Below are 27,080 nucleotides of genomic sequence, written 5' to 3'. Positions count from 1 at the left end.
TTACAGAGAGGGATAGAGAGCTAGAAATATCGATGAGAAACATCGATCAGCTGCCTCCTGCACACCCCCTACTGGGGATGTGCCCGCAACCAAGGTACATGCCCTTGACTGGAATCGAACTTGGGACCCTTCCGTCCGCAGGCCGACACTCTATCCACTGAGCCAAACCGGTTAGGGCAGAAGTCTGTAACTATTTACTGAGATATGCTGTACTGAGAACTTGTCCTTCTGTTCTGTCCCTCCCTTAGAGATTAAGAGAAAACAAAGAATACATTCCTCTTGACAGACCTCCTATTCAGTGTGTTGTGTATAAAAAGCATTGAGTGGCTAATCAATTTGCTGTAGTTCCTCGAATGAGCTGAAGTCCTCCCGATCCCGCTTTCCTGTCTTTCTTTCTTTTCTCAATTCCCACCTCCCTGCCTCAGCCCGGCTCAACCTGTCAGGCTGGCCCTGACATTGAATGAACTATCCACCTGGCTGGTATGGCTCAGTGGTTGAGCATGAACCAGAAGCCATGGTTGGATTCCTGGTCAGGGCACATGCCCGTTTCAGGTTTGATCCCCAGTATTGGGTATGCAGGAGGCAGCCAATCAATATTCTCTCTCATCATTGATGTTTCTATCCCTCTCCCTTCCTCTCTGAAATCAATAAAAACATTTAAAAATAAAAAAGAAAAAGAAACTATCCTAGAAATAAAGACATGAATTTCTGGATTGAAAGGGCCACTAAATGACCAGTAAAATTACTCCAAACTTTCCAAACATGAGGAATAGAAAGAGAATTCTATAAGCTTGCAGAGGTCATAAAACAGAATGTCATCTAACTTCTCAACAGCAATGTGGGGAAGAGACAATTGACAAATAATTTCTGACCTCGAAATTTATTCTCAAATTATCAGATGAGTCTGAAGATTTTGACACCAAAGTCAAAAAATATTTTGCCTCCCATGCCTTAAAGCTGCTGTAAGGATGTGCATCACTTAAGCAGAAAGGAAAGCACAGGGTCCTGCAATCAGATGTGGTACAGGTTGAACCAAAAGACATTTCCAGGATGACAGCAAAGGGACAAGTGGGTACTAAAGCATGGCCATTCCAGACTGAAGAGGGAGGTTCACACACAGGGCCTGGGGAGTGCCATCGCACAGCCCTCCAGCCTGGTAAAGGAGAAGGCAGAAGTCCCAGGACATAGCTGTGCAACATTCCAGACAGACAGAAGTGGCATGCCCAGGAGGGATCACACCCAGGGCGGAAACAAAACCTATGGGTTACTGATGGGGCCATCTCTGTGGAAATGTGTGCAAAATAGCTATTAAGGAGTTTGAGAAGAATTAGCAGTAGATACAAAGAAAACTAAGTTCTCTCTGTGTCAGGCATTTAACTTTAGGAAACACAAAAGTGAAATTCCTATATTATTTAGAAACACAGAGCTGCAAGAAGAAACTGGAGGAAGCAGGGAGAAATGGAACAAACAACTGGATTTTTATAAGCCATTTAAAATTATATGTATTCCTTTAAGAAATTAAAATTTTCAAAAAAATACAAAGCTTTTCAATTTCACCTATGATAATTTTTCTTTTACAGTATTTACCCACAATGTGATGGTAACAAGATGTCGGAGCCTAGGTATCCAAGGTGAGAAAAACAGGAGCCAACTGAAGACTACTTTGAAATAGTTTTATTGGCTCATAAGACCTTTGCATATAAAAAAAATACCCCAGAACACTATGCAGTATTAAATCACAATTACATTTTTTTACCAATTAAAACTACCCAGAATATACATTTTTTTAAAGGGAAAAAAACCCTACAGAACTAAATTCTGAAATGACATTATGATTTAAATACTATGACAAAATAGATAATTCCTTATAACATTAATTCATTGCACAAAGCTGCCAGACACTTCCATACGCATAGCCATTGCAGAGTGCAAATGAACACAATTCAACATTACACACTTAGCTGAATTAGCTGTGCCTCCACTTAAGAAACTCTCAGATTTCTGGCACGAAAAGTTGGGCTGTTTTAACTTTTACCAGGAAACCAACTTCACAATCCATTTACTCTCTTTCTGGCCATTCCTATTTAAAAAAAAGAAGAAAAAAGAAAAGAAAGTAACATCCTTCTGCTGTCATAGCCTCAAAGAGTCAGCATCGCCTCTGCTTGAAGAAATCCACTCCTCTCAATTCTTCGGGCAGGTATTCCTGGTCCACAGGCTCGCTGTACATGGGGTTGTATTTGTAGCCCTTGCCATAGCCCAGGTCCTTCATGAGCCGGGTCGGCGCATTCCTCAGGTGCAGTGGGACGGGGGGCAGAGGCCCCTGGTGGTTCCGCAGGCAGGCTTTGACGTTGTTGTAGGCGCTGTACACCTCAATAGACTTTGGGGCTCTGGCAAAATAGACTACACACTGGGCCAGAAGCACCTAGATGAAAAGGAAACATTTTGTTATGAAGGTACCAGAAAGTTTATTTTGCAGAATACTCTATGCCTTTAGTTAATTCTGAGAAGATTCCTACCATACTTTTATCACTCCTCTTTCTGCCTCCAGTCTGGACAACCACCAATGACAGAAAGAAGAAATGCCTACATGAGGAGAGAGGCTGAACCAGACCTGTGGTTTTCTTTTTTTAAACTGAGGAACTTTTTATTAAATGAAGTTTTTCTTAAAACCCCAATACATAATACACAGCTACGAAGCTGGTGTGTTTGTGGGTAAACTTGCACAGACTTCCTGTTCAGCTTCAACACTTCTGCCCCCAGGAAACTCTGAGCACTTCCTCTGAACCTCAGGCGACTGAAAATAGTTTGAAACCATGACCTGTCAACACCCAAGATTCATATTCTCATATTCTCTCTCTCTCTCTCTCTCTCTCTATCTATCTCTCTATCTCTATCTCTCTCTCTCTCGTCTAAACTTATAAAATGGGATTTTAAATAAGAAGCTTCTGCAGTGTGCCCACACATTAACTAATGGTGAAGGCAGAAGATAAAGGGTGTCCCCTCAAAATGTATACCACTTTGAATGATTATAAAGTCAGTGTTTATTAATATATAGTTCATTTATAACATTTAAAAGAATCTATAGAAATGAAGATGCCTGTTTTCAAACTGATGACTGCTGTGGTCCAGGCCCTGATGATAACATTAAGAATAATTTCGTTTAGTATTTGTGTACCCTCAATTTGTTGACTGTTGCCGGTTTTATACTGTAAACTTAGTATTTTATGTATCTCCATTAAAAAAAAAGTCTAGTGGCACTTTAGGATAACTTTTCTTTGTTCAAAGATTAGTCTGACTTCACCCATTATTTCGAAGCCGTTAAACCTACAAAGGAGTGAAAATTAAGTGAGTTATCAAGTGTTAAAGTGTGTATACAATTTTTGGGATACCCAATATATGTAAATCAACAAGGAGACACAGTACAAGAGAAAAAAGCTGATCTGCACAGAACTAGGCTGAAAATGTTACCTCACATTCGGGCATGCCTATGAAGTGACAGCCCTGGTAGGCAGCTACTGCTTGTGGTAATGCGGATGGGTCTGCCAGACCTGCACACAGAGAAAAAGGGAGATGTAAGTCACAATGCACCCCCACCCTGGTCTGTCTACGTGCTGCAGAGACTTGAGACTGTCACTGCTTGCAGGCTGCTGACCAAAAAACCTCACTTAGAATGGACAGTGGACAGAGTTTTCTCTGATCTCATTAGCTTATTCAAGACAAAGTTACTGTATGGTTACTGTGTGGTGTCAAAAATTGTTTCCTCAGGGATAAAATCTCCATTCTATCTAGTAGGAAAAATAATAAACATAAGAAGTGGAGACCATGAAGACAGTCACAAGGATGGATACATTAAAAATAAAACATTTACACCCTACCTGGTTTGGCTCAGTGAATAGAGCGTCAACCCACAGAAGACGGGTTCGATTCTAATCAAGGGCACATACCTCAGTTGCAGGCTCAATCCCCGGCTCTGGTTGGGGTGCATGTGGGAGGCAACCAATCGATGTGTCTCTCTCTCACATCGATGTTTCTCTCTCTCTGTCTTTCCCCCTCCCTCCCACCCTCTCTCTCTCTCTCCCTCTCTCTCTCTCGCTCTCTCTCAAAAAAAAAAAAAAAAAAAAAAGGTCAATACAAAAATATCCTCCGGTGAGGATTAACAACAAAAAAAGTAAAATAAAATGAAACATTTACTAACACCAAGAAAACGTTTTCTGATCTTTTTCTTTAAACAGTGCCCAGAATCTTCCATTTCTATCTCAGAAGCGACCCAATAAAAACCTGAACACTTGACTGGAAGCAAATTCAAAAAATTTCTTAGATTTCAATACTCATGTTATGAAAATCACCACTGAAGAGGGAACAGAATGTTGACTTTAGGAACACAGACACTCAAAAGCTCTCACACACAACATCAAGGAATACACTGAGTTCTTATTCACTCTTATCTTCTTCTTACCTGCCCCACATGGTACAAACAGCAACACTTCCTCCCTCCACCCACCCAACCTCATGGGCTCCAGGCTCTGGGCCCTCCTATCACTCACCTATGTCTTCACTGGCAAACCTCACCAGCCTCCTTGCCACATACAGCGGGTCCTCTCCTCCTTCGAGCATGCGTGCCAGCCAGTAGAGGGAGGCGCTCGCGTCCGAGCCTCGCATCGACTTATGAAGAGCAGAGATGCAGTTGTAGTGCTCTTCTCCTGGACACCACAGAAAGCACCTGCTCAGTTACTGGCAGAAAGAGGGACTCCTCAGGGCTCAGAGGAGGGTCCACCCAGCCCTACGGTGCTCTTACTGGCTGACTTAGGGAAGCCTTGTCTCCCACAGTGCCTCGGAAAGCTGAGGAGCATACGTGGTAGGTTGCTCCGCACAGTGCGAGGGCACATGCCACTCATGTGGGAGTTGGAGCAGGCCTGTGCAGTAACCTGGGGTAGCCCAGCCCGTCAGAGCAGGAGGCTGCTGGACACCTGTGGTTGTTCACACTGTGGGAGCCCAGACTAAGAAAGGGAGGGACATTCACTGTGAAAGGTGGTCCCCACAGACCCTGGTGGATGTGCCAGAGCCATGAGTGGGAAGAGGGGGATTGTGATGTTCTGGCTTCTTGTGCCCCACTGGCAACTTGAAGAGAATTGACCCTGGGCCTGGATGTAGCCCATAAAAAGAAGAGCCAAATGGCAAGAACAGCTGTTACAGCCCATTTGTTCCTCAGTGTCATGTCCAGTTGCCTTTCTTTTTTTTTTTTTTTTTTTTTTCAGTTGCCTTTCTGATATCTGAAGCCTGTGGTCATTTGAATCTGGTGTGGGACACATGTGCGTGTGGCAGGATCCCAGGACTGACACAGGGACTAACAGCTCTCACTCTGAAAGCATGCAGCCCTTCTCCCTCATCACTTGGTCTTACCCATTTTTTTACCCAGGACAACAAATCCATCAAATGTGCTTTAGGAAAACATATTTAAGAAGAGAAAATTATGGCTAAATATTTGCAACTACACACATTTCACTATTTTCTGACCACCATCTCTTCCTTAAATTTGAGAGGGCATGCTGCTCCTGAGAGAGAAGTGTTATTCTTATTAGAAACAGTCCTTTCAGAGAAGCACCTGGTCTGTGCTCCTCAAGCCAAGGCCAACAAGACCATGACCTGCTTTATACAGCATCTGGGCCCAGGAAAGTCCTGGCTACTGACTCTGCTGATAAAGTGACAGCCTTTAGTTGAAGAGCACAGGACAACGAGAAAGACCTGTGCGGCTGACTGGATGGGACCGAGCCTCTCCCACTTTTCTGAGGATCCCCAAGGCAGATCCACGTTTCAGCAGAGCTGCCAGACTTCTGTGGACAAACTGTTGTTGCCTGTCCCAGGGCTTCCTCAACTAGGTCACAGTGGCGCGGAGACTGGCTGGAAAAGTGTCCTGGTGAAACCCACATGGTTCTGCCTACCTCCTCCAGAGTCTTGGACGCTGGCCCTGTGCTGAGACCTTCCAGTGCTGAGCCTGGACATGGCAAGGGGCCAGACAGTACAAGCTTGGCTGACTCATGGACATGGAGAAGGCAGCAGCCACCTCTACTTCACTCCCTTTCAGATATAAATAAGGAGCTGGCAATGACCCTCCCTGCCACAGAGGTTATTCACTTTCTTATATCTTTCCTGAGCGTCAGCAACAAAAGGCAAGATGGTTAAGACCTGGGGTCTGGAGCCAAGCTGCCTGAGTTTGAACACTAAACTGGGCAAGTGACTGACCCTCTATGTAACTGAGCAAGTGACTGACACTCTACGTAACTGAGCAAATGACTGACCCTCTATGCCTCCTGGGGTTTCTCATCTGTAAACTGGGTATTATAAGATGAGCTAGCTCACAGGGTTGTATTAAATAATGAAGGCCTGGTATTGAGTAAGCACTATAGAAACGTGTTAGATCATTATTCTATGCTAGCTTCATTTCTGCTTTTAGTAAATACCACTTTATAACTTAAAATTATATTATTTATGTAGAACTCTGACCTTAATGCATGGCAGAGAATGTGTTCTCACTTGTAAATTTCTTCATTCTGATGCAGAATTATCTGAGCTAGTTATTGGGTCCAACAATAATAGAAAACAGTAAAAGAAATAATTAGAATCCTGGGGGTAAGGGTCTTTGTTCCACCCGAGTTAAAAAAGGCCCCAAAGTATTAAGCCAGCAGACTTCCAGGGTAATGCTTCAATCACCCTACTGATGGGGCAAGCCTGATGCTCTAGGATCTGAATTGTGTGAGTCTCTGGATACACTGTGGAGCAGAGTATACACAGTGATTTCGCATGGGGCAGGTTGGGGTGTAAGACTTGTGGACTGTGTGGGTTCTCAAGACTGGGCTCCAGTGGCTTCCATGGCTCCAGCTCTTCCTAGGGCAGCAAAGAGCTATAGAGAAGGTGATCCCCAAGGAGCAGGAGCCCGAGGACTGGACATGTCTGGCATCCATTGTGTGTGTGTCCATGAGCAGGTATGTGTTAATATGCATGAGTGAGAGCAGCATGAGTGAGCTGCTCCAGTAGTGAGACTGGTGACTGTGGGGAGGGGCTGACATGGAGGCAGCACCGGCAGTGGGGAAGGACACAGTCCTCCTAACCAGTCAGACCTGGAGTTGAGGATGAATTTAACCACTTGCTTTGTGAATTCAGGCAAGTTTTGTCATCTGTAAAATGAGGATAATATTAATAGTTACCTCCTAAAGTTATTTTAAGAATTAAAACAAAGACAATGTATATAAAATACTGAGATTCAATATTAGCTAATGTTCTGTTAAATGGTAGCTTTCTGTTTTTTAAGTGACGGAGTGATAAAATGTGAAAGACCAGTTCTAGTTGGTCCAATCAAAATAAAGTCTCTTCTATTATACCTCCAAGTAGAGAAAAAGACCACTGTTGCTGGGCCCCCCAAGAAACAATGGAGAGTCCAGCATGTGGGACTATTTTTACCTCTTAAAATTTTTAATTTTGTTCACATCTCTAATGCGAAATTCTACATCCAGAATGCTTTACTTTTCAGATTTTCCAAGCATTCATGACATTCAAGGCCTTTGGAGACCTTCGGGACATGAGAGAAGTACCTGGTGAGAGGCACATTGACATCAGAAAGTGAAGAGGACTGTTGTTAAAGGCCTCTGATGTGTCCTGCCTGCTTGTCAGCCACCCCATCTCCATTTCACCCCCATTGACCCCACTGGCTGAGGCGCTTCAGTCACTTTTCCAAGGTCACAGGTTACTCACTCACCAGGAGGCAGTGCCTAGAACCAAAGTCCTTCTTAAACTCTCCACCCTTCTCTAACAAAGAAGAAGTCCTCTCCAACATCAAAGGGCATTTGGAAATACTGCTAAAGACATGGTGCAGCCTCTATGATCTCTGGAATGTTCAATCATCAGCTCCCTTTCCAGCAGAGCTTTCCAAGGTGTGGAAATTCTATTCCTGTTACTACAATATCCAGAATCGCACAGATACTCAAGCCCAAGACATCCAGGCTAATATACAGTGTGCTATCTTTCTCATCCACATCTTCTATAAAAAGACACAAATGTGCTGTGCTTATGATATTTAATATTGCCAACTCACGGATTTAGTAAGAGCTGGTATCAAAATTGATATCTGTAAATGTGGTTCTACAAAAACATAACTGCACAAAGCAAAATTAAATTTTTCAATAAGCTATTTCAAAATAAAAGCATCAAGATCCAAATAAACTTAATGTTTAGTTCAGACACTAGAAATTAATAATTTTAATTCTCATTAAACTAATAAGTCACTTATTTCAAGAGTCCTGCTGTTATTTAATGCCATTATAAATTATCTCAAGAATTATTAATTGAATGTATGGGTTTTAAAAATGCTTGTCTTCTAAAAGGTGCCATCAGCGAATAATGGAAAAATAACTACCTTATAAGGTAAGTTTGAAGCCTGCAATTTCAAACCCCAAAAGCCCTCTCAGTTCTAATCAGGACAGCTTCTGCTCTGCAACTCCCTTGAGAATGCTCAGGAAGGTGGGTCTTTGAAATCAGACTCTGAGTGTAAGGTTTATGTCTATGACCAACCTCGAGATCCCAATGAGAAACACATTCATGCTTTGGACCCAGATGAAGGTCAGAGGCCTGGAAGTGAGAGTGTGTGCACACAACTTATTTCATTAAAGTTTCACTCTTTCCACACTTCAGAGTTATTTACCTGCTCGGTCATATAAAATGTGAGACTTCTGGAGGCCTTCCTTCACATCATTCTCAGTGATCAGAACTCTACTGGGAGAATAGGCTTGCCCACTCTTCTTGCAAAACATCTTCCTGGAGCTTAACCTGGCCAGCACCGCCAGCTGCAGTCCATTTAGTCCAATTCGGGCATCCCCGTCACTGAGATAAGCCAGAGTGTCTACCGCTTTATCCTCTATGAATACGGAGGGCCTGCAATACAACCAGCGTTAGTTTTGGTCACGCTGATGACACAACTTTCATTCTATAGCACTTCCTAGCAAACTCGAAGCAAGGTCACTAAAAGCTACCTTATGTTCAAGATTCCTTCTCTATTTTGAACTTACATTGTTAACATGGTTAAATACTGTGGAGACTGAAAACTGACCTGACTTTGAGTCACGAAGGTAAGTCACTGGATAAGCACATACACATAAGCATGTATAAAGACATAGGAGTTTTAGAAAGTTGCCGTGGACATGTGGTCTCCGTGGTTCTATCTTACAGAACAGTGAAAACTACAAAAACACCAGTACCTCATTATGATGTACAAAAAACATGCCTCACACGCAGGCCACATCCTGACAACATGGGTGTGCTCAGACCACTCCCCACACAGAAGAGAGGTGGCAACACATCAGAAAGCTAGTTCTGAATGGCTCCAGATCACAGCTCAATTACCTCATTTTACAAAAAACAAACCAGGTATCCAGTTATGCTGGGCAGAGCAGCACCTGGAAGCAGGTCTCTGGGATTCTGGCCTGGGGTGCACTTCCAGGTGGGTATTAATCGCCTTAAGTGTGTAAAGTAGCAGAGGTCACAAAAGATTCTGCCAGGACTTAGCTGTGAGATCTTGGGTAAATCACCTAGCCTCTCTCTGAACATCACTACTAAAATTTATCATCACATTTCTAAATGTGAACCTTTATAAAGAAAGTCTAACAAGGATTAATTTTCCAATCTTTTTGGGGAAAATGTTTTATTCCTAGTGTAGTCAAAATTTATATCTAACACATTTAATTACTTAGAGGGGTCTTATTAAGTCATGGCTAGCTGTTAGCAGCACAATTTTTTAGTTACAGCTTACCCATGTCATTGCCAAACTTCAGCTACAAATGGCTATTGTAATTAACAAGTTGACTAGGACTGTCCAAATCTGCTAGTTGGAAAACAATGGATAGGCACCAACTGGGCTGGGCCAAGGCATGGGGGCTGAGGTAGGTATGTGCGTGGCTGTCATAAAAGGGGGCCCAGCTTGTCTTCAAAGGTTCCTTACTGTACACCTACCCCAATACTTCGCTTGGTGAATGGCTTGAATAATACCAATTTGCATTTCATTTGTTTCTATCATCTTAAAGACCACCTCATCTCATTTCTTAATTTCCTTAAACCAAGACTCCTAGTTATTAATTGTGGATCCCGCACCATTCATGAAGCACCCGTTTTGCCTTATGGCTTAATAATGACCAAATCTCTCATCAGACTCCTGACAGCCTCCTGGCCCCAGAGCCATGGCTGCAGTCTGGAGGCCCATCCTTCTCCCCTACTGAGCAAATACTCAAAACACTCAGCAAGGCTACATCACTGACATTCTGTAAAGCTGACAGACCATTTCTCAAGCGGATATTCTTTAGCAGATTATAGATGATTTGGAAGAAAACGACAGACAATACATACCCAAAGAAAATGTGTTAGAAGGAACCAATATCAAGGACTGTGGCAGCACCCAATGTGCCCCAAAGGGAAGGGCAGACACCTGGCTTGGTTACTTGCACATCATGAGTGTGGGTATTGCAGGGGGACGGGGCGGGGGAAGAAGCAGAAGAACCAAAGTTGCCTAATATCTCATTTCAGCCTCAGAACAAACAAAAGCAACACCTTCCACCTCCTTAAAAACCCTCCTGGCAACAACAAGCCTGCAGGACCACTTGCAGGAAGAAAAAAGAGTGAAGCAGGAACCCTAATCAGTATTAATCGATTGTGGAGCACATTCCTCTTCTCTCCATTCCCTCTACATGTCGAGGCCCCAAGGACAGGATTTACATTTTATTTTTTATTTGTATCCCCAGTATCTGGTAAAGAATAGACATTCAAAATCTGCACAATAATGAACAGACTAACTTTAATTTTCCCAAAATTTTAGAGCGAAACATTCATTTCCTTTTAAATAACAATATAGAAAGTATAGCTCCCCCCCTCCCCCATCTATTATCTCTTCCACCTAGAGATAACAATAGCTACTACGGCCTTTGTTGAATTTCATTTTTGATCCATCCACTCCTTCAACCATAAACCTGACATTTAATTTAAAACAAAATTGGGATCAAAGTATGTATAGTTTGCATCCTTAACAATTAAATAAATTTTAGAAAAACAATGTACTCAGAACTCTAAGTATTACTTATTTATAAAATATACATTATATTAAATTTTAAAAATAGGGGTAAAAGTCACTTATTGCTGTATTACCTTAACATTAGTATTTTGGTATAAATCTTTCTATGAATTTGTCCTTTATATAGAGACAAGAATGCTCGTGTGCCAGAGAAAAAATGTGGGGCCTTTAATACTCTAGTGTATACTATCCTGCCCCGTTTCCATGGAGTCCCCATACAGAACCAGTGAGCAGGCCCTTTGACTTATGAGAGAAGACAACTCATAGACTGTTTCACAGATTTATAGAGAGCACACAGTGAATAAGCATGTACTTGAGAATGGGCATGTATTGTATGTGACTGGAAAATAGGATCCTTCCTTTAATTTTTAAACTCTTAACCAAAGTCCTAGTTAGTCCATCATTATCTTTGTGAATCAGGTTTGAAGTCATGGAGAAGGAGAGTGCTGCCACAATAAAGCCAGAGCTGAGTGCTTCCACCTAAGCTCCCACTCCATTCCTCCTCCCCTTCAATATGAACCACACTCCAAATTTCACCCCATGTTCAAAATAAGCTAGTTTTCTTTTAAAACACAAATGAATCTTCCAGAAGTTCTGGTCAAGTAATAAAAGTGATCACTGACGGCTCTCTCGATGGTCAAACAAATCCCCAAGTGAAAATATGTGCTACTAAGAACACTGTATAGGATGTTCAAAGGGTTCTACTTACCACTCAGTGTTTCCTGAGCCCTAGTTCATTCTACCTATGTTCTGAGGAGTAATAAAATGTTTGAAATTACCTTGAGATTTTTAGGAGAGAGCACAGATGAGAGTCCTTAGGCCAAGAATGATGAAATAAGGGATATTTGTATTTATATTTGCAAAATTCCCCTCAGCAAACAGTAACTACTGCACAAAGTATCTTGAAAGAGTGCTTCTATTCCTGAGAATTTAACATGATTTTAAAATTTAAGCATAAACTTATAAAATGTTTTCCATTTGGAATGAACTTTCCAAAGTTACTATAGGATTAAATGAGGCACAATTTACTTTGGGGCTAGCAGGGGTGGGCAAACTTTTTGACTCGAGGGCCACAATGGGTTCTTAAACTGGACCGGAGGGCCGGAACAAAAGCATGGATGGAGTGTTTGTGTGAACTAATATAAATTCAAAGTAAACATCATTACATAAAAGGGTACGGTCTTTTTTTTTTTTTTTTTTTAGTTTTATTCATTTCAAACGGGCCGTAGTTTGCCCACGGCTGGAGAGTGTCTGCAATCCCATAGCAAAATATAGAGGAAGAAATAAGATAGTAAATTATATTGTTACTAGAGGCTGGGTGCACGGAATTCATGAACGGGGTAGCGGGGGAGGGTAAGGAAGGGATCCCTCAGCCCAGCCTGCACCCTCCAATCCGGGACTCTTTGGGGGATGTCTGACTGCCTCTCACAATCTGGAACTGCTGGCTCCTAAACGCTCACCTGCCTGATTGCCCCTAACCCCTCTGCCTGATTGCCCTTAACTACCTCTGCCTGCCTACCTGATCGCCCCTAATTGCTCCCCTGCTGGCCTGATTGCCCCTAACTGCCTCTGCCTCCTCCGGCTGGTCGCAGGCACCTGGGACCCGGGCTTCCCTCCCTCTGGCTGGCTGCAGGCCCCCAGGACCCGGGCCAGCTGCAGCCACAGGGGACCGTGGGCAGGCGGCTTGTTCCTCTCCCGGGCCGCAGCCCCAGTCACTAACGCCCGTGACCGCAGGGAGGGCAGCTTGTCCCTCTCCTGAGCTGCAGGCGCAGGCGCATCCACTGGCGCCTGGGACGGCAGGGCGGGTGGCTTTTCCCTCTCCTGGGCCGCAGCCTGGCTGGTCCCCATTCCTCTCTCAGGAGCTCATTTGTGCCTGGCTGGTCCCTATTCCTCTCTCACAAGCTCATTTATGCCTGGCTGGTCCTCATTTCTCTCCCCCCAGTGTTGAGTGTCTGAGCTATTACAGTGTGACAGCATGAGGGCATGACGACCATTTGGATATTAACTCTTTATTATATAGGATAATGTGATTAAAAAACAAACAAACCTCAAAACCAAATCCTCAACTGTTCCACAATGAGAAAAAAAAAGGTTGAAATAAATGCTTTGAAAAGATTGTATTTCTAGTTAATAAGACCTAGATATAAAGAGCCTAGTTTCTCAAACTGAAGCGAAATGCTTTGGACTTAGCAGGAATATGGGAAGCATGCTGTACATTCTGTAAAGACAGCTCTTTCCTTTCTTTTTTTCTTTCAAGGGTGTGAATCTTTCTGCCCATTGTTTTTCTGGTGAACAACATGGGATTTGAAGGATTCTACTGAGATGGCTGGATATTTAAGTTGAAGGAGTGAGGTTCTAAAAATATACCTGTTGTTTCATGGCAAAACAAAAGACTCAGTTAAACTCTCCATAAATTACAAAACAATATTCTGTGAATCTCTTTCACCTAAGTAAAACATTCCATGGATAGGGTAACAACTGCTATGCAGTGGTCCTCTACCAGAAATGTGCATCAGATTACAGAGAACTTTCCCCAAGTACAGCCTGTGGATCTTACCACACATTTACTGATTCTGAAACCTCCAGGGACAGACCCTGAGCACATGTCTTGTCAAGACGCATCCCTGGTCATTGTGATGTGCAGATCTGGTTAAGAGGCACTCCTGCTAAATTACAGCTAGAAATCTTGTGTCCCTAAATACTTTACAAATTAATACAGTGTTGCCCTTACACATAGAAACAGATTAGAACATTAATACTAACTAGCAGCAGTTTTAACTTATACTGACTAGTAAGTAACCCTTTTAACTTCATACCCAGACCCCTTTTAATACCTGAGATAGTTTAGTAGTTAAACATGACTTCAAAACCTGGTTCTATTCTCTTCAAGCTGGGTGACAAATGGCAAATGTCTTTATAAAAAACAGTAAAAGAGAGTATAGCGGTACACAGAGGAGAAGGCCATGTGAAGATGGAGGCAGAGACTGGAGCAATCCTGCCACAAACCAAGGAATGCCACAAGTCACCAGAATTTGAAAGGAAGGACTTTCTCCTAGAGCAGGGGTGGGCAAACTTTTTGACTCGAGGGCCACAATGGGTTCTTAAACTGGACCGGAGGGCCGGAACAAAAGCATGGATGGCGTGTTTGTGTGAACTAATATAAATTCAAAGTAAACATCATTACATAAAAGGGTACGGTCTTTTTTTTTTTTTTAGTTTTATTCATTTCAAACGGGTAGTTTGCCCACGGCTGTCCTAGAGTCTCTGAAGGGAATGTGACCCTGCCAACAGCTTGATTTCAGATTTCAAACCTCCCTAACTGTGAGAGAAGAAATTTCTATTCTTTTAAGGTATAGTTTATGGTAATGTGGCACAGCAGCCACAAGAAGAGAATACAAGTTCCCTGAGATCTCTTTCTAGTTTCCAGTGTTTTCATGTCATCATTTAATAATGTATATTAATGTAAAATTTTTCTTTATATCGAAACATTTTTAAGAAAAATTATTAAAATCCACAACTCCTTTTGACCAGTACCTTCTATGCTTGTGTTGCTCTACCGTTCTTTCTATTCAATGTTAGAAAAGATTATTTTTAAAGGGCAGGCCGAATAGTTCAAACTTTTATAAAAAACAAAACAACCAAGAAACAATCTCACAGCCATCTTGTTTTGGGCCACCTCATCTGGGCTTTTCTCTCAAGATCATCAGAGAAGAGCCCCCATCTCAGAGCCAAGCCAGCACACCTTCCCTTTAGGACAGAAGCCACTTCACCTCTTTCAACCAACTCTTGGAGCTCTGCCTAGTTAGACAGTAATACGGCAATTACAGACTCTCATTTCACTCTCTTCATGTCTACAAACTTATGCGCTATTATCTGGCCTACAAACAACTGATTCTTTAGGGGTGGTTTTGAATATGCACATGTCCTATGATCTGGAATTTACAATCCTTCAAAACAGCAAGTAAACATTAGTTTACCTTCTCATTTTCAACAGTGCAAGCTCATCAGACAATAGACCACGTGCACAGGGTTGGGGTGGGGGAACATGGATTTTTTTTTTCTTGGCCTCCAAAATTAGCCCAAAGCACAGATAACATGCTTTACTGTACCATGTGACCAAAATGTTTAGAGAGCAAATACATGAAAACTATTGATTACTCATACAAACCAAAGGCACTATGGGATAGGTAATTCAATATAAACTACCAGCTTATCTCCATCATTCTCTTCACAACCAAAACACAACTGAGTATACATAGAGTACTATTTTGCAGATGTCACACTAAAGCTGGAGGGTGAAAGGGAGGTGATATGCTATTTTTTGGCTGCTCTTCTTTCCTGTTGTCTGGAGTACAAATATAACAGCTAGATTTCCAGTAACCAGTTACCTTGGGGCATGAGGTAGAAGCCCTGTGCTCAAAGGGTAGAGCAAAAAAGATGAGCCCATGTCCTTAAAAATACTGTGAAAGATAACTGGCTAGGAGCTGCATTTTTTATACCTTCAGACTAAATATAGGAGGGAAACAAAAAAAACCCCTTTCATCTCATGCTAATGAGAATTTATACTGTACAGGTACAAACTGCATACGAATTCACAATTCCTCAAGTAAAATCAAGAATGGGCCCCGTCAGCGTGACTCAGTGTTTGAGTGTTGCCTATGAACAAGGAGGTCATGATTCGATTCCCAGTCAGGGCACAAGCCCAGACTGCGGGCTTGATCCCCATTGGGGACGTGCAGGAGGCAGCCAATCGTGATTCTCATCATTGATGTTTCTATCTCTCTCCCTCTCCCTTCCTTTCTGAAATCAATCTATCCTATCTAATAAAAGAGAAAAATGGTAATTGGCGTACGAGCTACCCTTTTCATTGGCTAATCAGGGCTATATGCAAATTAACTGCCAACTATGATTGGCAGTTAACTGCCAACAAGATGGCGGTTAATTTGCATATGTAGGCACAATGCGGGGAGGCAAAAGGGAAAGCAGGAAGAAGCCCCCTGCCACTGACAGTGATTGGAAACCCAGGGGGGAGCTAAGAGCTGGGGGGCAGGGCAAAGGCGGCCCTGGGGCCGCCTTTGCCCTGCCCCCCAGCCATGATCGGAGAATCAGGTGCCTTTTCCGCCCTGGCCAGTGATAGCAGGAAGTAGGGGTGGAGCCAGCGATGGGAGCTGGGCAAGGTCGAAGCTGGCAGTCCCAGGAGCTAGGGGTCCCTTGCCTGGGCCTAAAGCGAAGCCCACGATCGTGGGGCCACTGCAGCTGCGGGTCCCCGCTGCCCGGGCTGGACGCCTAGGCCAGAGGCGTCCGGCCTGGGCAAGGGGCCGATCCTGCGATTGGAGGGTGATGGGGGTCAACGCCTGAGGGCTCCCAGTATGTGAGAGGGGGCAGGCTGGGCTGAGGGACACCCCCCCCCCACACACACACCCAGTGCACGAATTTCGTGCACTGGGCCCCTAGTATATATATAAAAGCGTAAGCAACCTGCCAACCGGCCAGTAGCTATGACATGTACTAACCACCAGGGGGCAGATGCTCAATGCTGGAGCTGCCGAGCTGCAGTGACTTGGGAGCTGTGGTGACTTGGCAGCTGTGGTTCTTGGGTGACGCACCCAGAACCAGAGAGGAACAAGCCTGATTCTAAGGTGTGTCACCCAAGAACCACCCTCTCACAATCCGGGACCCCTCGGGGGATGTTGGAGAGCTGGTTTCAGCCCGATCTCCACAGGCCAGGCTGAGGGACCTCCCCAGTGCACAAATCTGTGCATTGGGCCTCTAGTAAAAATATTATTAAAAAAAAAGAATGGTGTAAGCATCAGCTTACTTTCCAGATTTGGTACCTGCTCAGCTCCTCTCATGCACAACCTTAAATAGTCTGGGATTTCTCTGAAAATGTTCTAGATGCTATCTAGGGCACTAAACCATAAGAATACAAATGTATTCTCATAGCTTTCCAGAGAGAGAGTAATTATTTGGGGTCAAAAGTCTTTTCTTCCCACTAGATTTTAGTGTAACCAAATCTAACTTATGTCCACAATAGTGTATATAGAGTTAAAGTCAGTTAGCAGGAATTTGAAAGTAAAATTTTACCTAAAACTGAAAGAGAGCACAATCCACTATTAATGATCCATGGCAACTGGGGTGGCCAGGTACTTCTATTAGAAATAATTCTTCCTATGGCCTATGCCATCTCCCAACTTAACTTCTTCTCAGAATTTCTAAACAAGCAGACGAATAAATTAAGCTTAATAATCTTTAATTTCATTCTGCTTGCTGCAAGTTTGCTTGGACAGTAGTATTAAAGGGTTCTTGATACCTGGGCAACGGGGCAATTATTCCTTATGCTGGATTATACAAAAAACAAACAAACAAAAAAACGATTAAACTATCTCTCATACTAAAAGGTACGATTTATTTATTCATCCACAAACCACTTATTAAACATATATTAAAAGCTGGGCTGTGCTGGGGATATGAACAAGAAGGAAAAGTTCCTGTCCTCTTAGCCTTCTCAGGAAGGTAAAGTATATAAGAAAATAAACAGGAGAATGAAAAGAAGTCATAGTTAAGGTCAATTCTAACTGAGTGGTAATGGAAAAGTGAACAATCTACTAGAGAGAGAAGGTGTTCTCTGACTGCAAGCAATTTTAATAGATTAAGAATCACTGGCTTGACCAGCTGGTGTGGCTCGGTGGTTGCGAACTGAGCTATGAACCAGGTCATGATTGGAATCCCAGGCAGGGCACATGCCCAGGTTGCAGGCTCGATCCCCAGTAGGGGGCGTCAGGAGGCAGCCGATCAATGATTCTCTTTCATTATTGATGTTTCTCTCTCTCTCCCTCTCCCTTCCTCTCTAAAATCAATAAAAAGAAATATTTTTTTAAAGAAAAGGATCACTGGCTCCACTTCTGTATACAGCTTTGTTTCACTTGCTCCTCTCAGATTTTAGTGTGCATGCAAGTGATGTGGAAATCCTGTTAAAACGCAGAAATCCTTTTTAGGATGAGCTCCATGGCTCCTCTGTTTCTCATTTCACTAAATAATGGCATGGCAGTGATTGGGAGAGGGAAAAACAAGTGCCCAGCACAAAGGGCTCCTATGTCTGACTACATCTGACTGCTAGCAGCAGTTCCAGATATCTTCTTGGTCACAATTCTGATGGCTATCCCATCACAACTATACTCTAAAATGATGTGATTTTGTTCTGCTTGGGGGTCCTTGGCTACATTTTAGGTCTTTCATGAGATATAGCATAATTCCTCTTATATCTGAGACAGGAGCAAATGGGAGAGGCCAGACATATAGGGAGAGACTGTTGAAACCTAAACCCTGAGCCTATGTCTTGTACTTAATCCTCACAGAAGAGTGGCTCCAGAACTTGGCCCCAAGGCAGGCACCAGCAGCTGTGGGGTCCCCGGCATGAAGAGGCAGGCATTAGCCTCTCATCACACCAGATTAAGTCCCACTGCAATATTTCAAGTGACAAATGAATCAGCGACATCTGAAGACTACAGTCTAAAATTAAGAAATGAAAACCTATAACTGAAGTAATCTAATTGATTATCCATGATATAGAACCTGTGAATTAAGGACCTCATGTAGCACTCATGTACAGTTACTGATTACTGAGAGGAAAGGAACAGCCTCTATGTGTCTTTTCAGTTAAAATTACTTTACTTCCATGAAATTGAGTCTGACTTTAGAGTATGCAAAAATCACTCTAAAATAATTTAAGTGATTTTATGGTACCATTTACGTTAATTTTTACTTAATATTTTTAAAGAAGTAAACTGCAAGAAAAAATTGCAATCTGATGATAAACCTCTAAAGAATTATAAACTAAAGCTATTCCATAAAAGAAAATAATCAGTAAGGCTTCCCATAGTTTTCCAAGGCTTTTAAAAAAAAGTGTGCTAGGTAAAGAACCAAATCCCTAAGCACAAAAACAAACACCCCAAAACTAAAATAATGGGCAAAGCAATGTTAAAGCTTGAAGAATTATAGATACAGACATTATAAACTACAAAACATCTTAAAAGAAAAAAATATTTGCAGAGATATACTTGTTGGTATAATTCAGCACTCCCTTCTCTTCTGTTTTCATTACTTGATCAACATTTCTCCTCTGTCCCCACTCTCTCCCTACTGCTGTCCAGCCCTTTTTGGACCCCTGCCAGGGGATTCTCTGGGAGGTGTGTTACTCTAGGATACTGCACACAGTCAACTTACTCAGAACTGCTGTTGCTGCTGTGGCTCAGAGGGTCTGTGGAACGGCTGGAATCCAGGACGTGGATGCCCAGTGAGTTGATTGCTCGCATTAAAATAGTCACCATTGCCTCTACTGGAAGCTTCTCAAGAACAATAACCCTACAGCGGCTCAGAAGAGCAGCATTGACTTGGAAAGAAGGGTTTTCCGTGGTCGCCCCAATTAGAGTGATTGTCCCACATTCCACGTGAGGAAGGAACGTATCCTAATCATGGGAGGAAAGCAGAAGACATTGATTCCAGTCAACGACAACCTGCAGAGTCCTATGTAAGTTGGCCAACCATTCCTTCCTTTTCCTAATTTTGATGTCAGGAATAGCAGCTTTACAGTCACTGGATATTGAATATGGATGCAATAGCAAGAGAACACAACTAATGCTTTTTTAAGCCTAAAACACATCTTCTGGAATGCCAATGCCCAAGCCCGGTCTCTTGCTGGTAGAATAAGAGCTCAAAGTAGAATTCTACTCTAGTTTCAATATAAATGATTTCTTTACTTAGAAAAGTATCTTCTATCCCAAGGCCAAACTGAAATAGCTTGAATACAGAAGCTATATAATTACAGAAGTCTAAGAAAACACAAAAATAGTATTTCCAAAATCTTCTTCCACTGCTAGTACTCAAGACATATTGTTATTCCTCCTAATAAACTTAGTAAATATATATGATATATTAAACATAATATATCAGTGAATATGTAACCACCAGATGCTGCTAATGGGAAATGCCAAGGTGAGTCAATGATCCAATAGTATAACTGCTAACATCCAGTTATAACTCTAAGGGTCTACTTAGTGATAGAGTCAAATCAACTAAAAAAGTTCAGCTAAAGAGATGGGTTGGCAGCCTGTGCTTCTTTGTAGACAGTTAATAATGATAAATGTTGCTAGCATTTGTATAGTGCTTAATGCTTTTCAAAGGGATCTTACATACTTTATATTCTATTTAATTAATGTTCACAATGACCAAAAGGTAGAAAAGTTAATATACCTGCTGAGATTTATTGAACCGGTGAATCTCATCAATAAAAAGTATGGTTTTCCTTTTGAAAAAGCTCTTTTCATTTTGAGCTTGTTTTATGACATCTCGTACATCGTTTGTCTTGGCATTTGTTGCAGATAATGTCACAAATCTTATACTATGTTTCTTGCTGTTGTTGGCTATGATGTGAGCCAACGTAGTCTAGAAAAGATGACACACACAATTTGAAAAGCTCATCAGACAGAGCAAAAAGCACCCATGGGTACAAACACAATCAACATAAGCATATACCAAGCAACTCGACCTCTGAAAAATGCTTAGCCGCGTAGACACAATCTGAAATACCATAGCACATTATCAGAAATTAAAAAAGTTATGGACCAAACAGGAAAGTAGCTAAACCTTAGGTTAATCCTGATTTTTCCTTCTTTGTACCTAACCCCATTTGATTCCTTTTTTATTTATTTATTTTTTTTTGGGGGGGGGGAGTCTAAGATCTTTGGAATCCTAATAAAAAGAACAGCTGTTTTGATTTAGTAGAGCCTGGGTGACAGCTGTGATCTCTTCCAGCCAAGAAAACATTACTGCTGAAGGACTAGGTGTGCAACTAAAGCGCAGGACCACAGACTCCATCAATTCCACAACTGGAACCTTTTGCAGCTTAGAAGAGGAGAGGTAGCCTTTGCATTGAGAGACCAATGACAACTAGCTAGCATTGAATATGACTGCATGATACTTCTGAATGTCTACTTTGGAAGGTGAAACAGCACTCTGATCATGTCAGTACTTACCAGAAAACAATGGAGATCCAAGGGAAATACTGCTCAATGCCTGGCACTTAATGGTGCTCTACAAATTTGCATATGCTTATTAACATTATTGTTAGCAATATAGTAATATGGATGGGAATAAAGCAAAAGGAACGATTAAAGTTTGGGAGTCAAATTTGCCCCTGAATGGAAAGGTGACATTTTAATTTCTAAAAGTTGTACAGCGCCAATAGATACGAGGCTGCTTCTTCAGCAAATTCCATTCTATTGGCTCCCAAGCCACATATATAGGCTTGTGACTCATCACCAACCAATATGTTGAGGAGTATAGCCTACTAAATCGTTTGTCCAGCATCTTCTGAGTTCACCCTACTCATCATCTCCCTGGGGACTTTTCTTGTCATGAGGCCATCAACAGCTGATCAGCCATTCTCATGATGTTAAGTAAAGACTCATGGACAATTAATAAAACTGCTACTGCTCAATCCCCTAAATGGAGTAACAACTAAATCCACCACCATGGTAATACATTATTTGGGTTACATCTAATTTATACCTGGCCAAAGGGAAAGTATGACAGCAAACAAGGCAACAAAAGGAACAACATGCATTTCAGGAACTGGGGTAAAGGGAGATGCGATATTAAGTTGTGGGAGATGAAGCTGGAAAGAAAAATCATAAAAGTTCTGGTGTACTACGGAGTCTGAACATGAAAGCTCCGAGAGCCCCTTTACTCTGATCCTAAATGTTGCCTTTCATTCACTGGTGCTCATTCCTCTCCCTCTTCCTATGAATTTTTTTAAAATCACATATTTAAACTACTCTTTTTTTGTTGTTGTTTCAGTCTTAACACTCCAGTTTTTCAAGTGCTCTTCCAATGATATGTTTCCTAGACACCAATATCCTAACTGCCCTCCTCTGGACTTGTGGTAATTCCTAACAAAGTATATAGAACTGGACACCAAAATACAGCACCGTTTTTTCTCTAAATACATGGCATTATGAGGGCAGTAATGGAAATTCTAGATGAAAATGACTTGCACAGGGCAGTGTTCACACTAGTTTTGTTAAATAGGCTCAAAGATAAATACAAATCAGTCTGATAAAATAAATTAACAGCTAGATGGAAGGGAAGGAAGCACAATTGGGATTACATTTTTTAAAAACTGATTCCGTATACCTAAAAATGTAACATACAAATGATGCTCTGCAATTTATAGCATGCTGTTTCCTTAAGAATTTGGTCATTAATGTGGTGTTGGAACACAAAAGTAGATTAAATCTAACAGTTCACATATTCTTGTAAATTTATAATTCACCCAATTCTCATGTTGAAAACGACAGAATACGTGTCTGATGAATCTGGGTGGGTGTGCCTTTTTCAATCCATCACAGCACCCGTGGGCCGGGCGCCGCCCGGAGCGGAGGCTACCTGACCCCTGGGCTCTGAGGCCTCAAAGTCCAGACTGGCGGTTCCTCTCGGCGTTAGATCCACGCCCGAGCCGTGCAGATCCCGGCTCGGAACCTTCCCGGCAAGGCGGCACTCACCTTGCCGCAGCCCGGCGGCCCCCACAGGATGAGCGAGGGGATTTCGTTCGTCTCCAAGAGAGACCTGAGCAGGGTCTCCTGCCCCACAGCTCTGCTCTGCCCGATGTAGTCCTGCAGCGTGTCGGGGCGCATCTTGTCGGCCAGCGGCTTGCCCTCCAGCATCTGCCGGATCTCCTCGGCCGCCAGCGCCCTGGAGTGCGCGCGGCCCCCGCCGCTGGCCCCGAAGGCGGCGGCGTCGGCTTCCCACTGGCCGGGGTCGTCCTCGCCTTCGGCATCCGCGTCCCCATCGCCCTCGCCCACCGCTTCTTCCTCCTCCGGCGCCTCCGCCTCGTCCCAGCTCCTTGGAGACGCGCTCCCCGCCACGGCGGCCGCAGCGGCCGGCCTCTTCCCAGAGCCCTTCCTCGCCGGGCTGCTGGCGCGGGCCACCGGGAAGTCGGGGATGAGGCGGGCGCCGCTGGGCGTGGGCGGCGCGTCGTAGCTCTCCCGGCTCTCGGTCTCGCCGCCGTCGTCGCCCTCCTCGCCCTCGCCCTCGCTGCTCTCGGCCGCCGTCGGGGTGGCCGGCTGCTTCAGCGCCGAGCTCTCGGAGAGCCGCCGCCTCTTGGTGCCGGGAGGCGAGAGCCCCTTGGGCCGCTCCCCGGGTCCGTGCGGCCCGGCCGCAGGCTCCGCGTGCCCCGCGGGGTTGAGCAGCAGACAGCGGTCCAGGTGTGAGTTGATGTGCGCGGCGGGCATCATTTGCTGGCACACGGGGCACTGCACCTGGTGCAGCTGCGACAGGAAAGGGTCGTCTTCCGGCCCGCTCACCTCCATGGCGGCTGCTGCCCTCGCTGGCGCGCTGGCAGCGCTCCTACGCACGCCAAGGGCTTGCGATGCCCGCCTCTAGGCCCTGCGCCGCGCGACCCAGGCTCGGGGAGGCGGCAGGACGCGAGCCCGCCGGGGGAGGGCGCCGCCCATGCTTCGCGCCCGGAGCTGCCGGGGCGACCCGCCCTCAGCCAGCCTCCCGCGGCGTCTCGCGCTTTGCGTCGCGAAGAGTCCTCCGCATCCGTTTTCCGCAGCTGCAAGCGGGAAACGTGTCCCGCTGCCTGCCGGGAATTGTAGTCCGCGCACCCGCTTCTGGCCGGCCTGCGAGCCTCCGGAGGGGGCCAAAGAGGCCAGCAGACTGCGCGTGCGCACGAGCGCGTGGTTGACAGGCACCTTTCCGCGCATCTTAGAAATCCATGATATCTGAGCAGTGTCCATTGAAACGCCCCTAGATTGCGCCTTGGAAAGCGGTTTTCCACACCCGGAACTGAACTGGTGTGTGGGGAGGGCGGAGGGATGGGAAGAGCCCAGAGCTTGTAATTAAAGGGAAAAGGGTTCCCTTTTCTCCACATCCTCGCCAACACTTGTCATTTGTTGATGGTAGCCATTCTGGCAGGTGTGCGATGGTAGCTCATTGTCGTTTGTGGGGGTGGGCACCTTTACAATGTATGTCCTGCTTTTAAGTAAATTGGGAGAGAGTAGAGAACTGTATCTGCTGCTTCTCAACTGCCTTCAACTCAAAATAACCCTTATACTGAAGTGGCATTTTGGTGTGGCCTATTCCACTGCCCTTTAGGTTCTAGTGCTGCTCTCAAAACAGATTGTGAAGGTAAGTATCCTATATAATAAAGAGCTAATACGCAAATGGTCATCACACCCTCATGCCAGCACGCCTTAATGGCTCAGACACTCAACACTGGGGAGAGAAGAATGAGGACCAGCCAGGCACAAATGAGCTTGAGAGACAAGAATGGGGACCAGCCAGGCTGCAGCCCAGGAGAGGGACAAGCCACACGCCCTAAGGTCCTGGGCACCAGTGGCTGGGCCTGCGCCTGCGGCCCAGGAAAGGGACAAGCCGCATGCCCCACGATCCTGGGCGCCAGTGGCTGTAGCCCAGGTGAAGCCACCCAGCCCCAGTCCTCAGTGCCTGCAGCCAGCCAGAGGGAGGAAAGATGGTCCTGGGTGTGGGGTGAGGCAGAGGCAGGCCAGCAGGGGAGCAGTTAGGGGCGATCAGGCAAGCAGGGAAGTGCCGGGGTCCAACCCCAGCAGGTCCAGGGGTCCCCAAAGGTGTGGACGGAGTCGGCGAAGAAGGAATGACACTGAGATAGCGTTCAGTTGACTGGCAGCCTAGCCAGGATCTCCAGCCAAGTTCTGGTCTGGATCTCCAGAGAGGTTCTGCTTAGGATCTCTAGCCAGGTTCCGTCCAGGCTCTCCAGCCAGGCTCAGTCACCAGGTTCCAGTCAGGCTCTCCTGCCAATCTCCGCAGTCAGGTTCAGTCCAGGATCCCCTGCCATGCTCTCTCGCCAGGCTCCACCTCCAGGCTCTGAGGCCAGTCCCTGTCCAGGATCCTCCGGCATGCTCTCTCCAGCGAAGTTCTTCTGTCTCTAGAGAACGTTCTGGGTAGGTTCTGTGCCTAGGCTCTGTCTCTCTTGGTCCTGTCTTCCAAGCCCTGTCTCCTAAGTTCTGTGTTCTGAGTTCTGTGTCTTGCTGTCTTGTTACATCTGTATTTATACCAGTTGATTCAATCCTATCAATCTCTATTACAAAGGTTAGGGCGTTTCTTATCTCCATTCCAGGGAGTAAAGATTATGTAGCTTAAGGGTAATTGTTCATAGTTAAAGTGATTAATTACCCGCCTGGCACTTAGTTGAGGGGTTTTATTCCCTCCCTAACTTCAGGGGAAAATCCCTACCTGGGGATTCAACCTTTCTTGGAGAGGTGACCTTGGTTAAAACACAGCGCCAAGAAGGTGAGCAAACATATTAAGAACCGTATGCCATATATGCCAGGTCCCTTGAAACAGCAAGGATGGACTGGCTCCCGGCAGGGAAGCGGTTAGGAGCTAGCAGTCCTGGATTGTGAGAGGCAGTCGGACATCCCCCAAGGGGTCCCGGATTGGAGAGGGTGCAGGCCAGGCTGAGGGACGCCCCCCTGCACAAATTTCGTGCACCAGGCCTCTCGTTACTAAGTATGGAAATGTAATATACATTATTTTAAACATTAATAGGAATATGTATATTGGCATATGGTCATCATAAACACAAGCAAAATACTTTAAAGTGATGACAATAACTGAGACAACAACTGTGAAGTTTGTTGAATGTCTTTTCTCTTAATAAATGTAAGGCTTACATTTTTTTTCTTTAGAAATGATACATGCTTATTATGGAAAATCTACTCAGAGACCATTATTGTTAATATTTTAGTACCTTATTTCAGTCTTTTTAAATGATTTAAATAGTATACTGTGTATTTATATATAAATATGATTCTATGTTTTTATTGTTACCTAATATGTATTTTCAAAAATATATATAATATGAGGTTAAAAAGGCACTAGACTTGGACTTCAAGAATCTGGGTTTGAGTTGGCTACAGAGTGACCTTGGGCAAGATTCTTAACTCTTTAGACTCAGTTTCCAAATCTAAAAAAGGAAATTAAATGATCTTATAAATGCAAATGTTTTTGGTATAGTGCCTAGCACACAGTAGGCCCTTGATTATTATTTTATTTGTGAATCCCAGCTCATTTTGCCTATAGTTCAAAGTTTCCTCCACTAGATGGTGATGGTAGGAAGAAATAAAAATAAAGAATAAACCATACCAGCTTTTCTAACCAAATTTAAACTTTCTTTTAAAATGAGCATAAATACAAATAAACTTAAACTCCATTATAAGGTCACAGGAAATGAGGTCACTGTAAATCAGTAAAACTTACTTAAATTTTCTCCTTTAATACCTCACTGCTTAATGGTTTTCAGCTGACCTTGGCAGTTTGCTTGGGGTGGTGTAACCATCTTCTCTGTCATCCTTCCCCAGACTCAGAATAGGGATGATGTATTCAGTGGGAGTCTCAATAAGCCCTTTGTTCAGTGGCCACAATAAAAGTCTCAGCCTGGCTTCAATGCTTAAGTGCAGATATGTGGCAGTCAGATAGGCAGTTAGATAGACATGAGTTGAGCTGAGCAAGGACTATCAGCCAGGTATAGAAAGCCCCAGGTACATAGCAATGGGCAAAACTGGGCTGGGACCTTGCTCCCAGGGTGACATTTCCTACCCTAGCATATCGATGATCATGTGGTTTTGATGGCCCTGACCTTTCATATCACTGGTCATGAGGTTTGTACCCTCCTCTGATCTTTCCTCCCCTTGCATGTTGGTAGTCATGGGGGTTGGAACCCCTTAGAAGGGAAAGAACAAGGGACCCAGAGAATAGCCCTTAAACATTAAGCCCCCAGGACAATGCCCCGCTTCCACGATTTTCTTACCTTTCACATTCATCTAGACCTCAGTTGTGTTTCAGCTCCAGGCCCAGAAAAGCAACTAAACCAGACAAGTGAAGGCATGGCTGACCTCGGGACCAGCTGCAATGCCTCATGAGCCCCTGGTGCTGACTAATC

General features: G+C 44.1%; 1 protein-coding gene across 2 annotated transcripts; it reads right to left on the bottom strand.

The window, feature by feature from the left end:
- Positions 1 to 1,659: 1,659 nt before the first annotated feature.
- Positions 1,660 to 23,696, bottom strand: WRNIP1 (WRN helicase interacting protein 1). Of its 2 annotated transcripts, XM_059688416.1 has the most exons (7): positions 22,663 to 23,694; positions 20,354 to 20,545; positions 19,328 to 19,569; positions 8,693 to 8,922; positions 4,545 to 4,700; positions 3,469 to 3,548; positions 1,660 to 2,422 (listed from the first exon to the last, which is right to left on the bottom strand). In XM_059688416.1, exons 1-7 carry the CDS (start codon positions 23,467 to 23,469, stop codon positions 2,147 to 2,149), a joined length of 1,983 nt encoding a protein of 660 aa, XP_059544399.1. In that variant the 5' UTR covers positions 23,470 to 23,694; the 3' UTR covers positions 1,660 to 2,146. The 2 variants fall into 2 exon arrangements, with proteins under 2 accessions (XP_059544399.1, XP_059544400.1); XM_059688417.1 differs by lacking the exon at positions 3,469 to 3,548 and having other exon boundaries at positions 2,217 to 2,422; positions 22,663 to 23,696.
- Positions 23,697 to 27,080: the final 3,384 nt, after the last annotated feature.

The sequence above is a fragment of the Myotis daubentonii genome, chromosome 3, assembly GCF_963259705.1.
Source record: "Myotis daubentonii chromosome 3, mMyoDau2.1, whole genome shotgun sequence".
Lineage (NCBI taxonomy): Eukaryota > Metazoa > Chordata > Mammalia > Chiroptera > Vespertilionidae > Myotis > Myotis daubentonii.
This window is presented reverse-complemented; position numbering and strand designations above follow the sequence as displayed.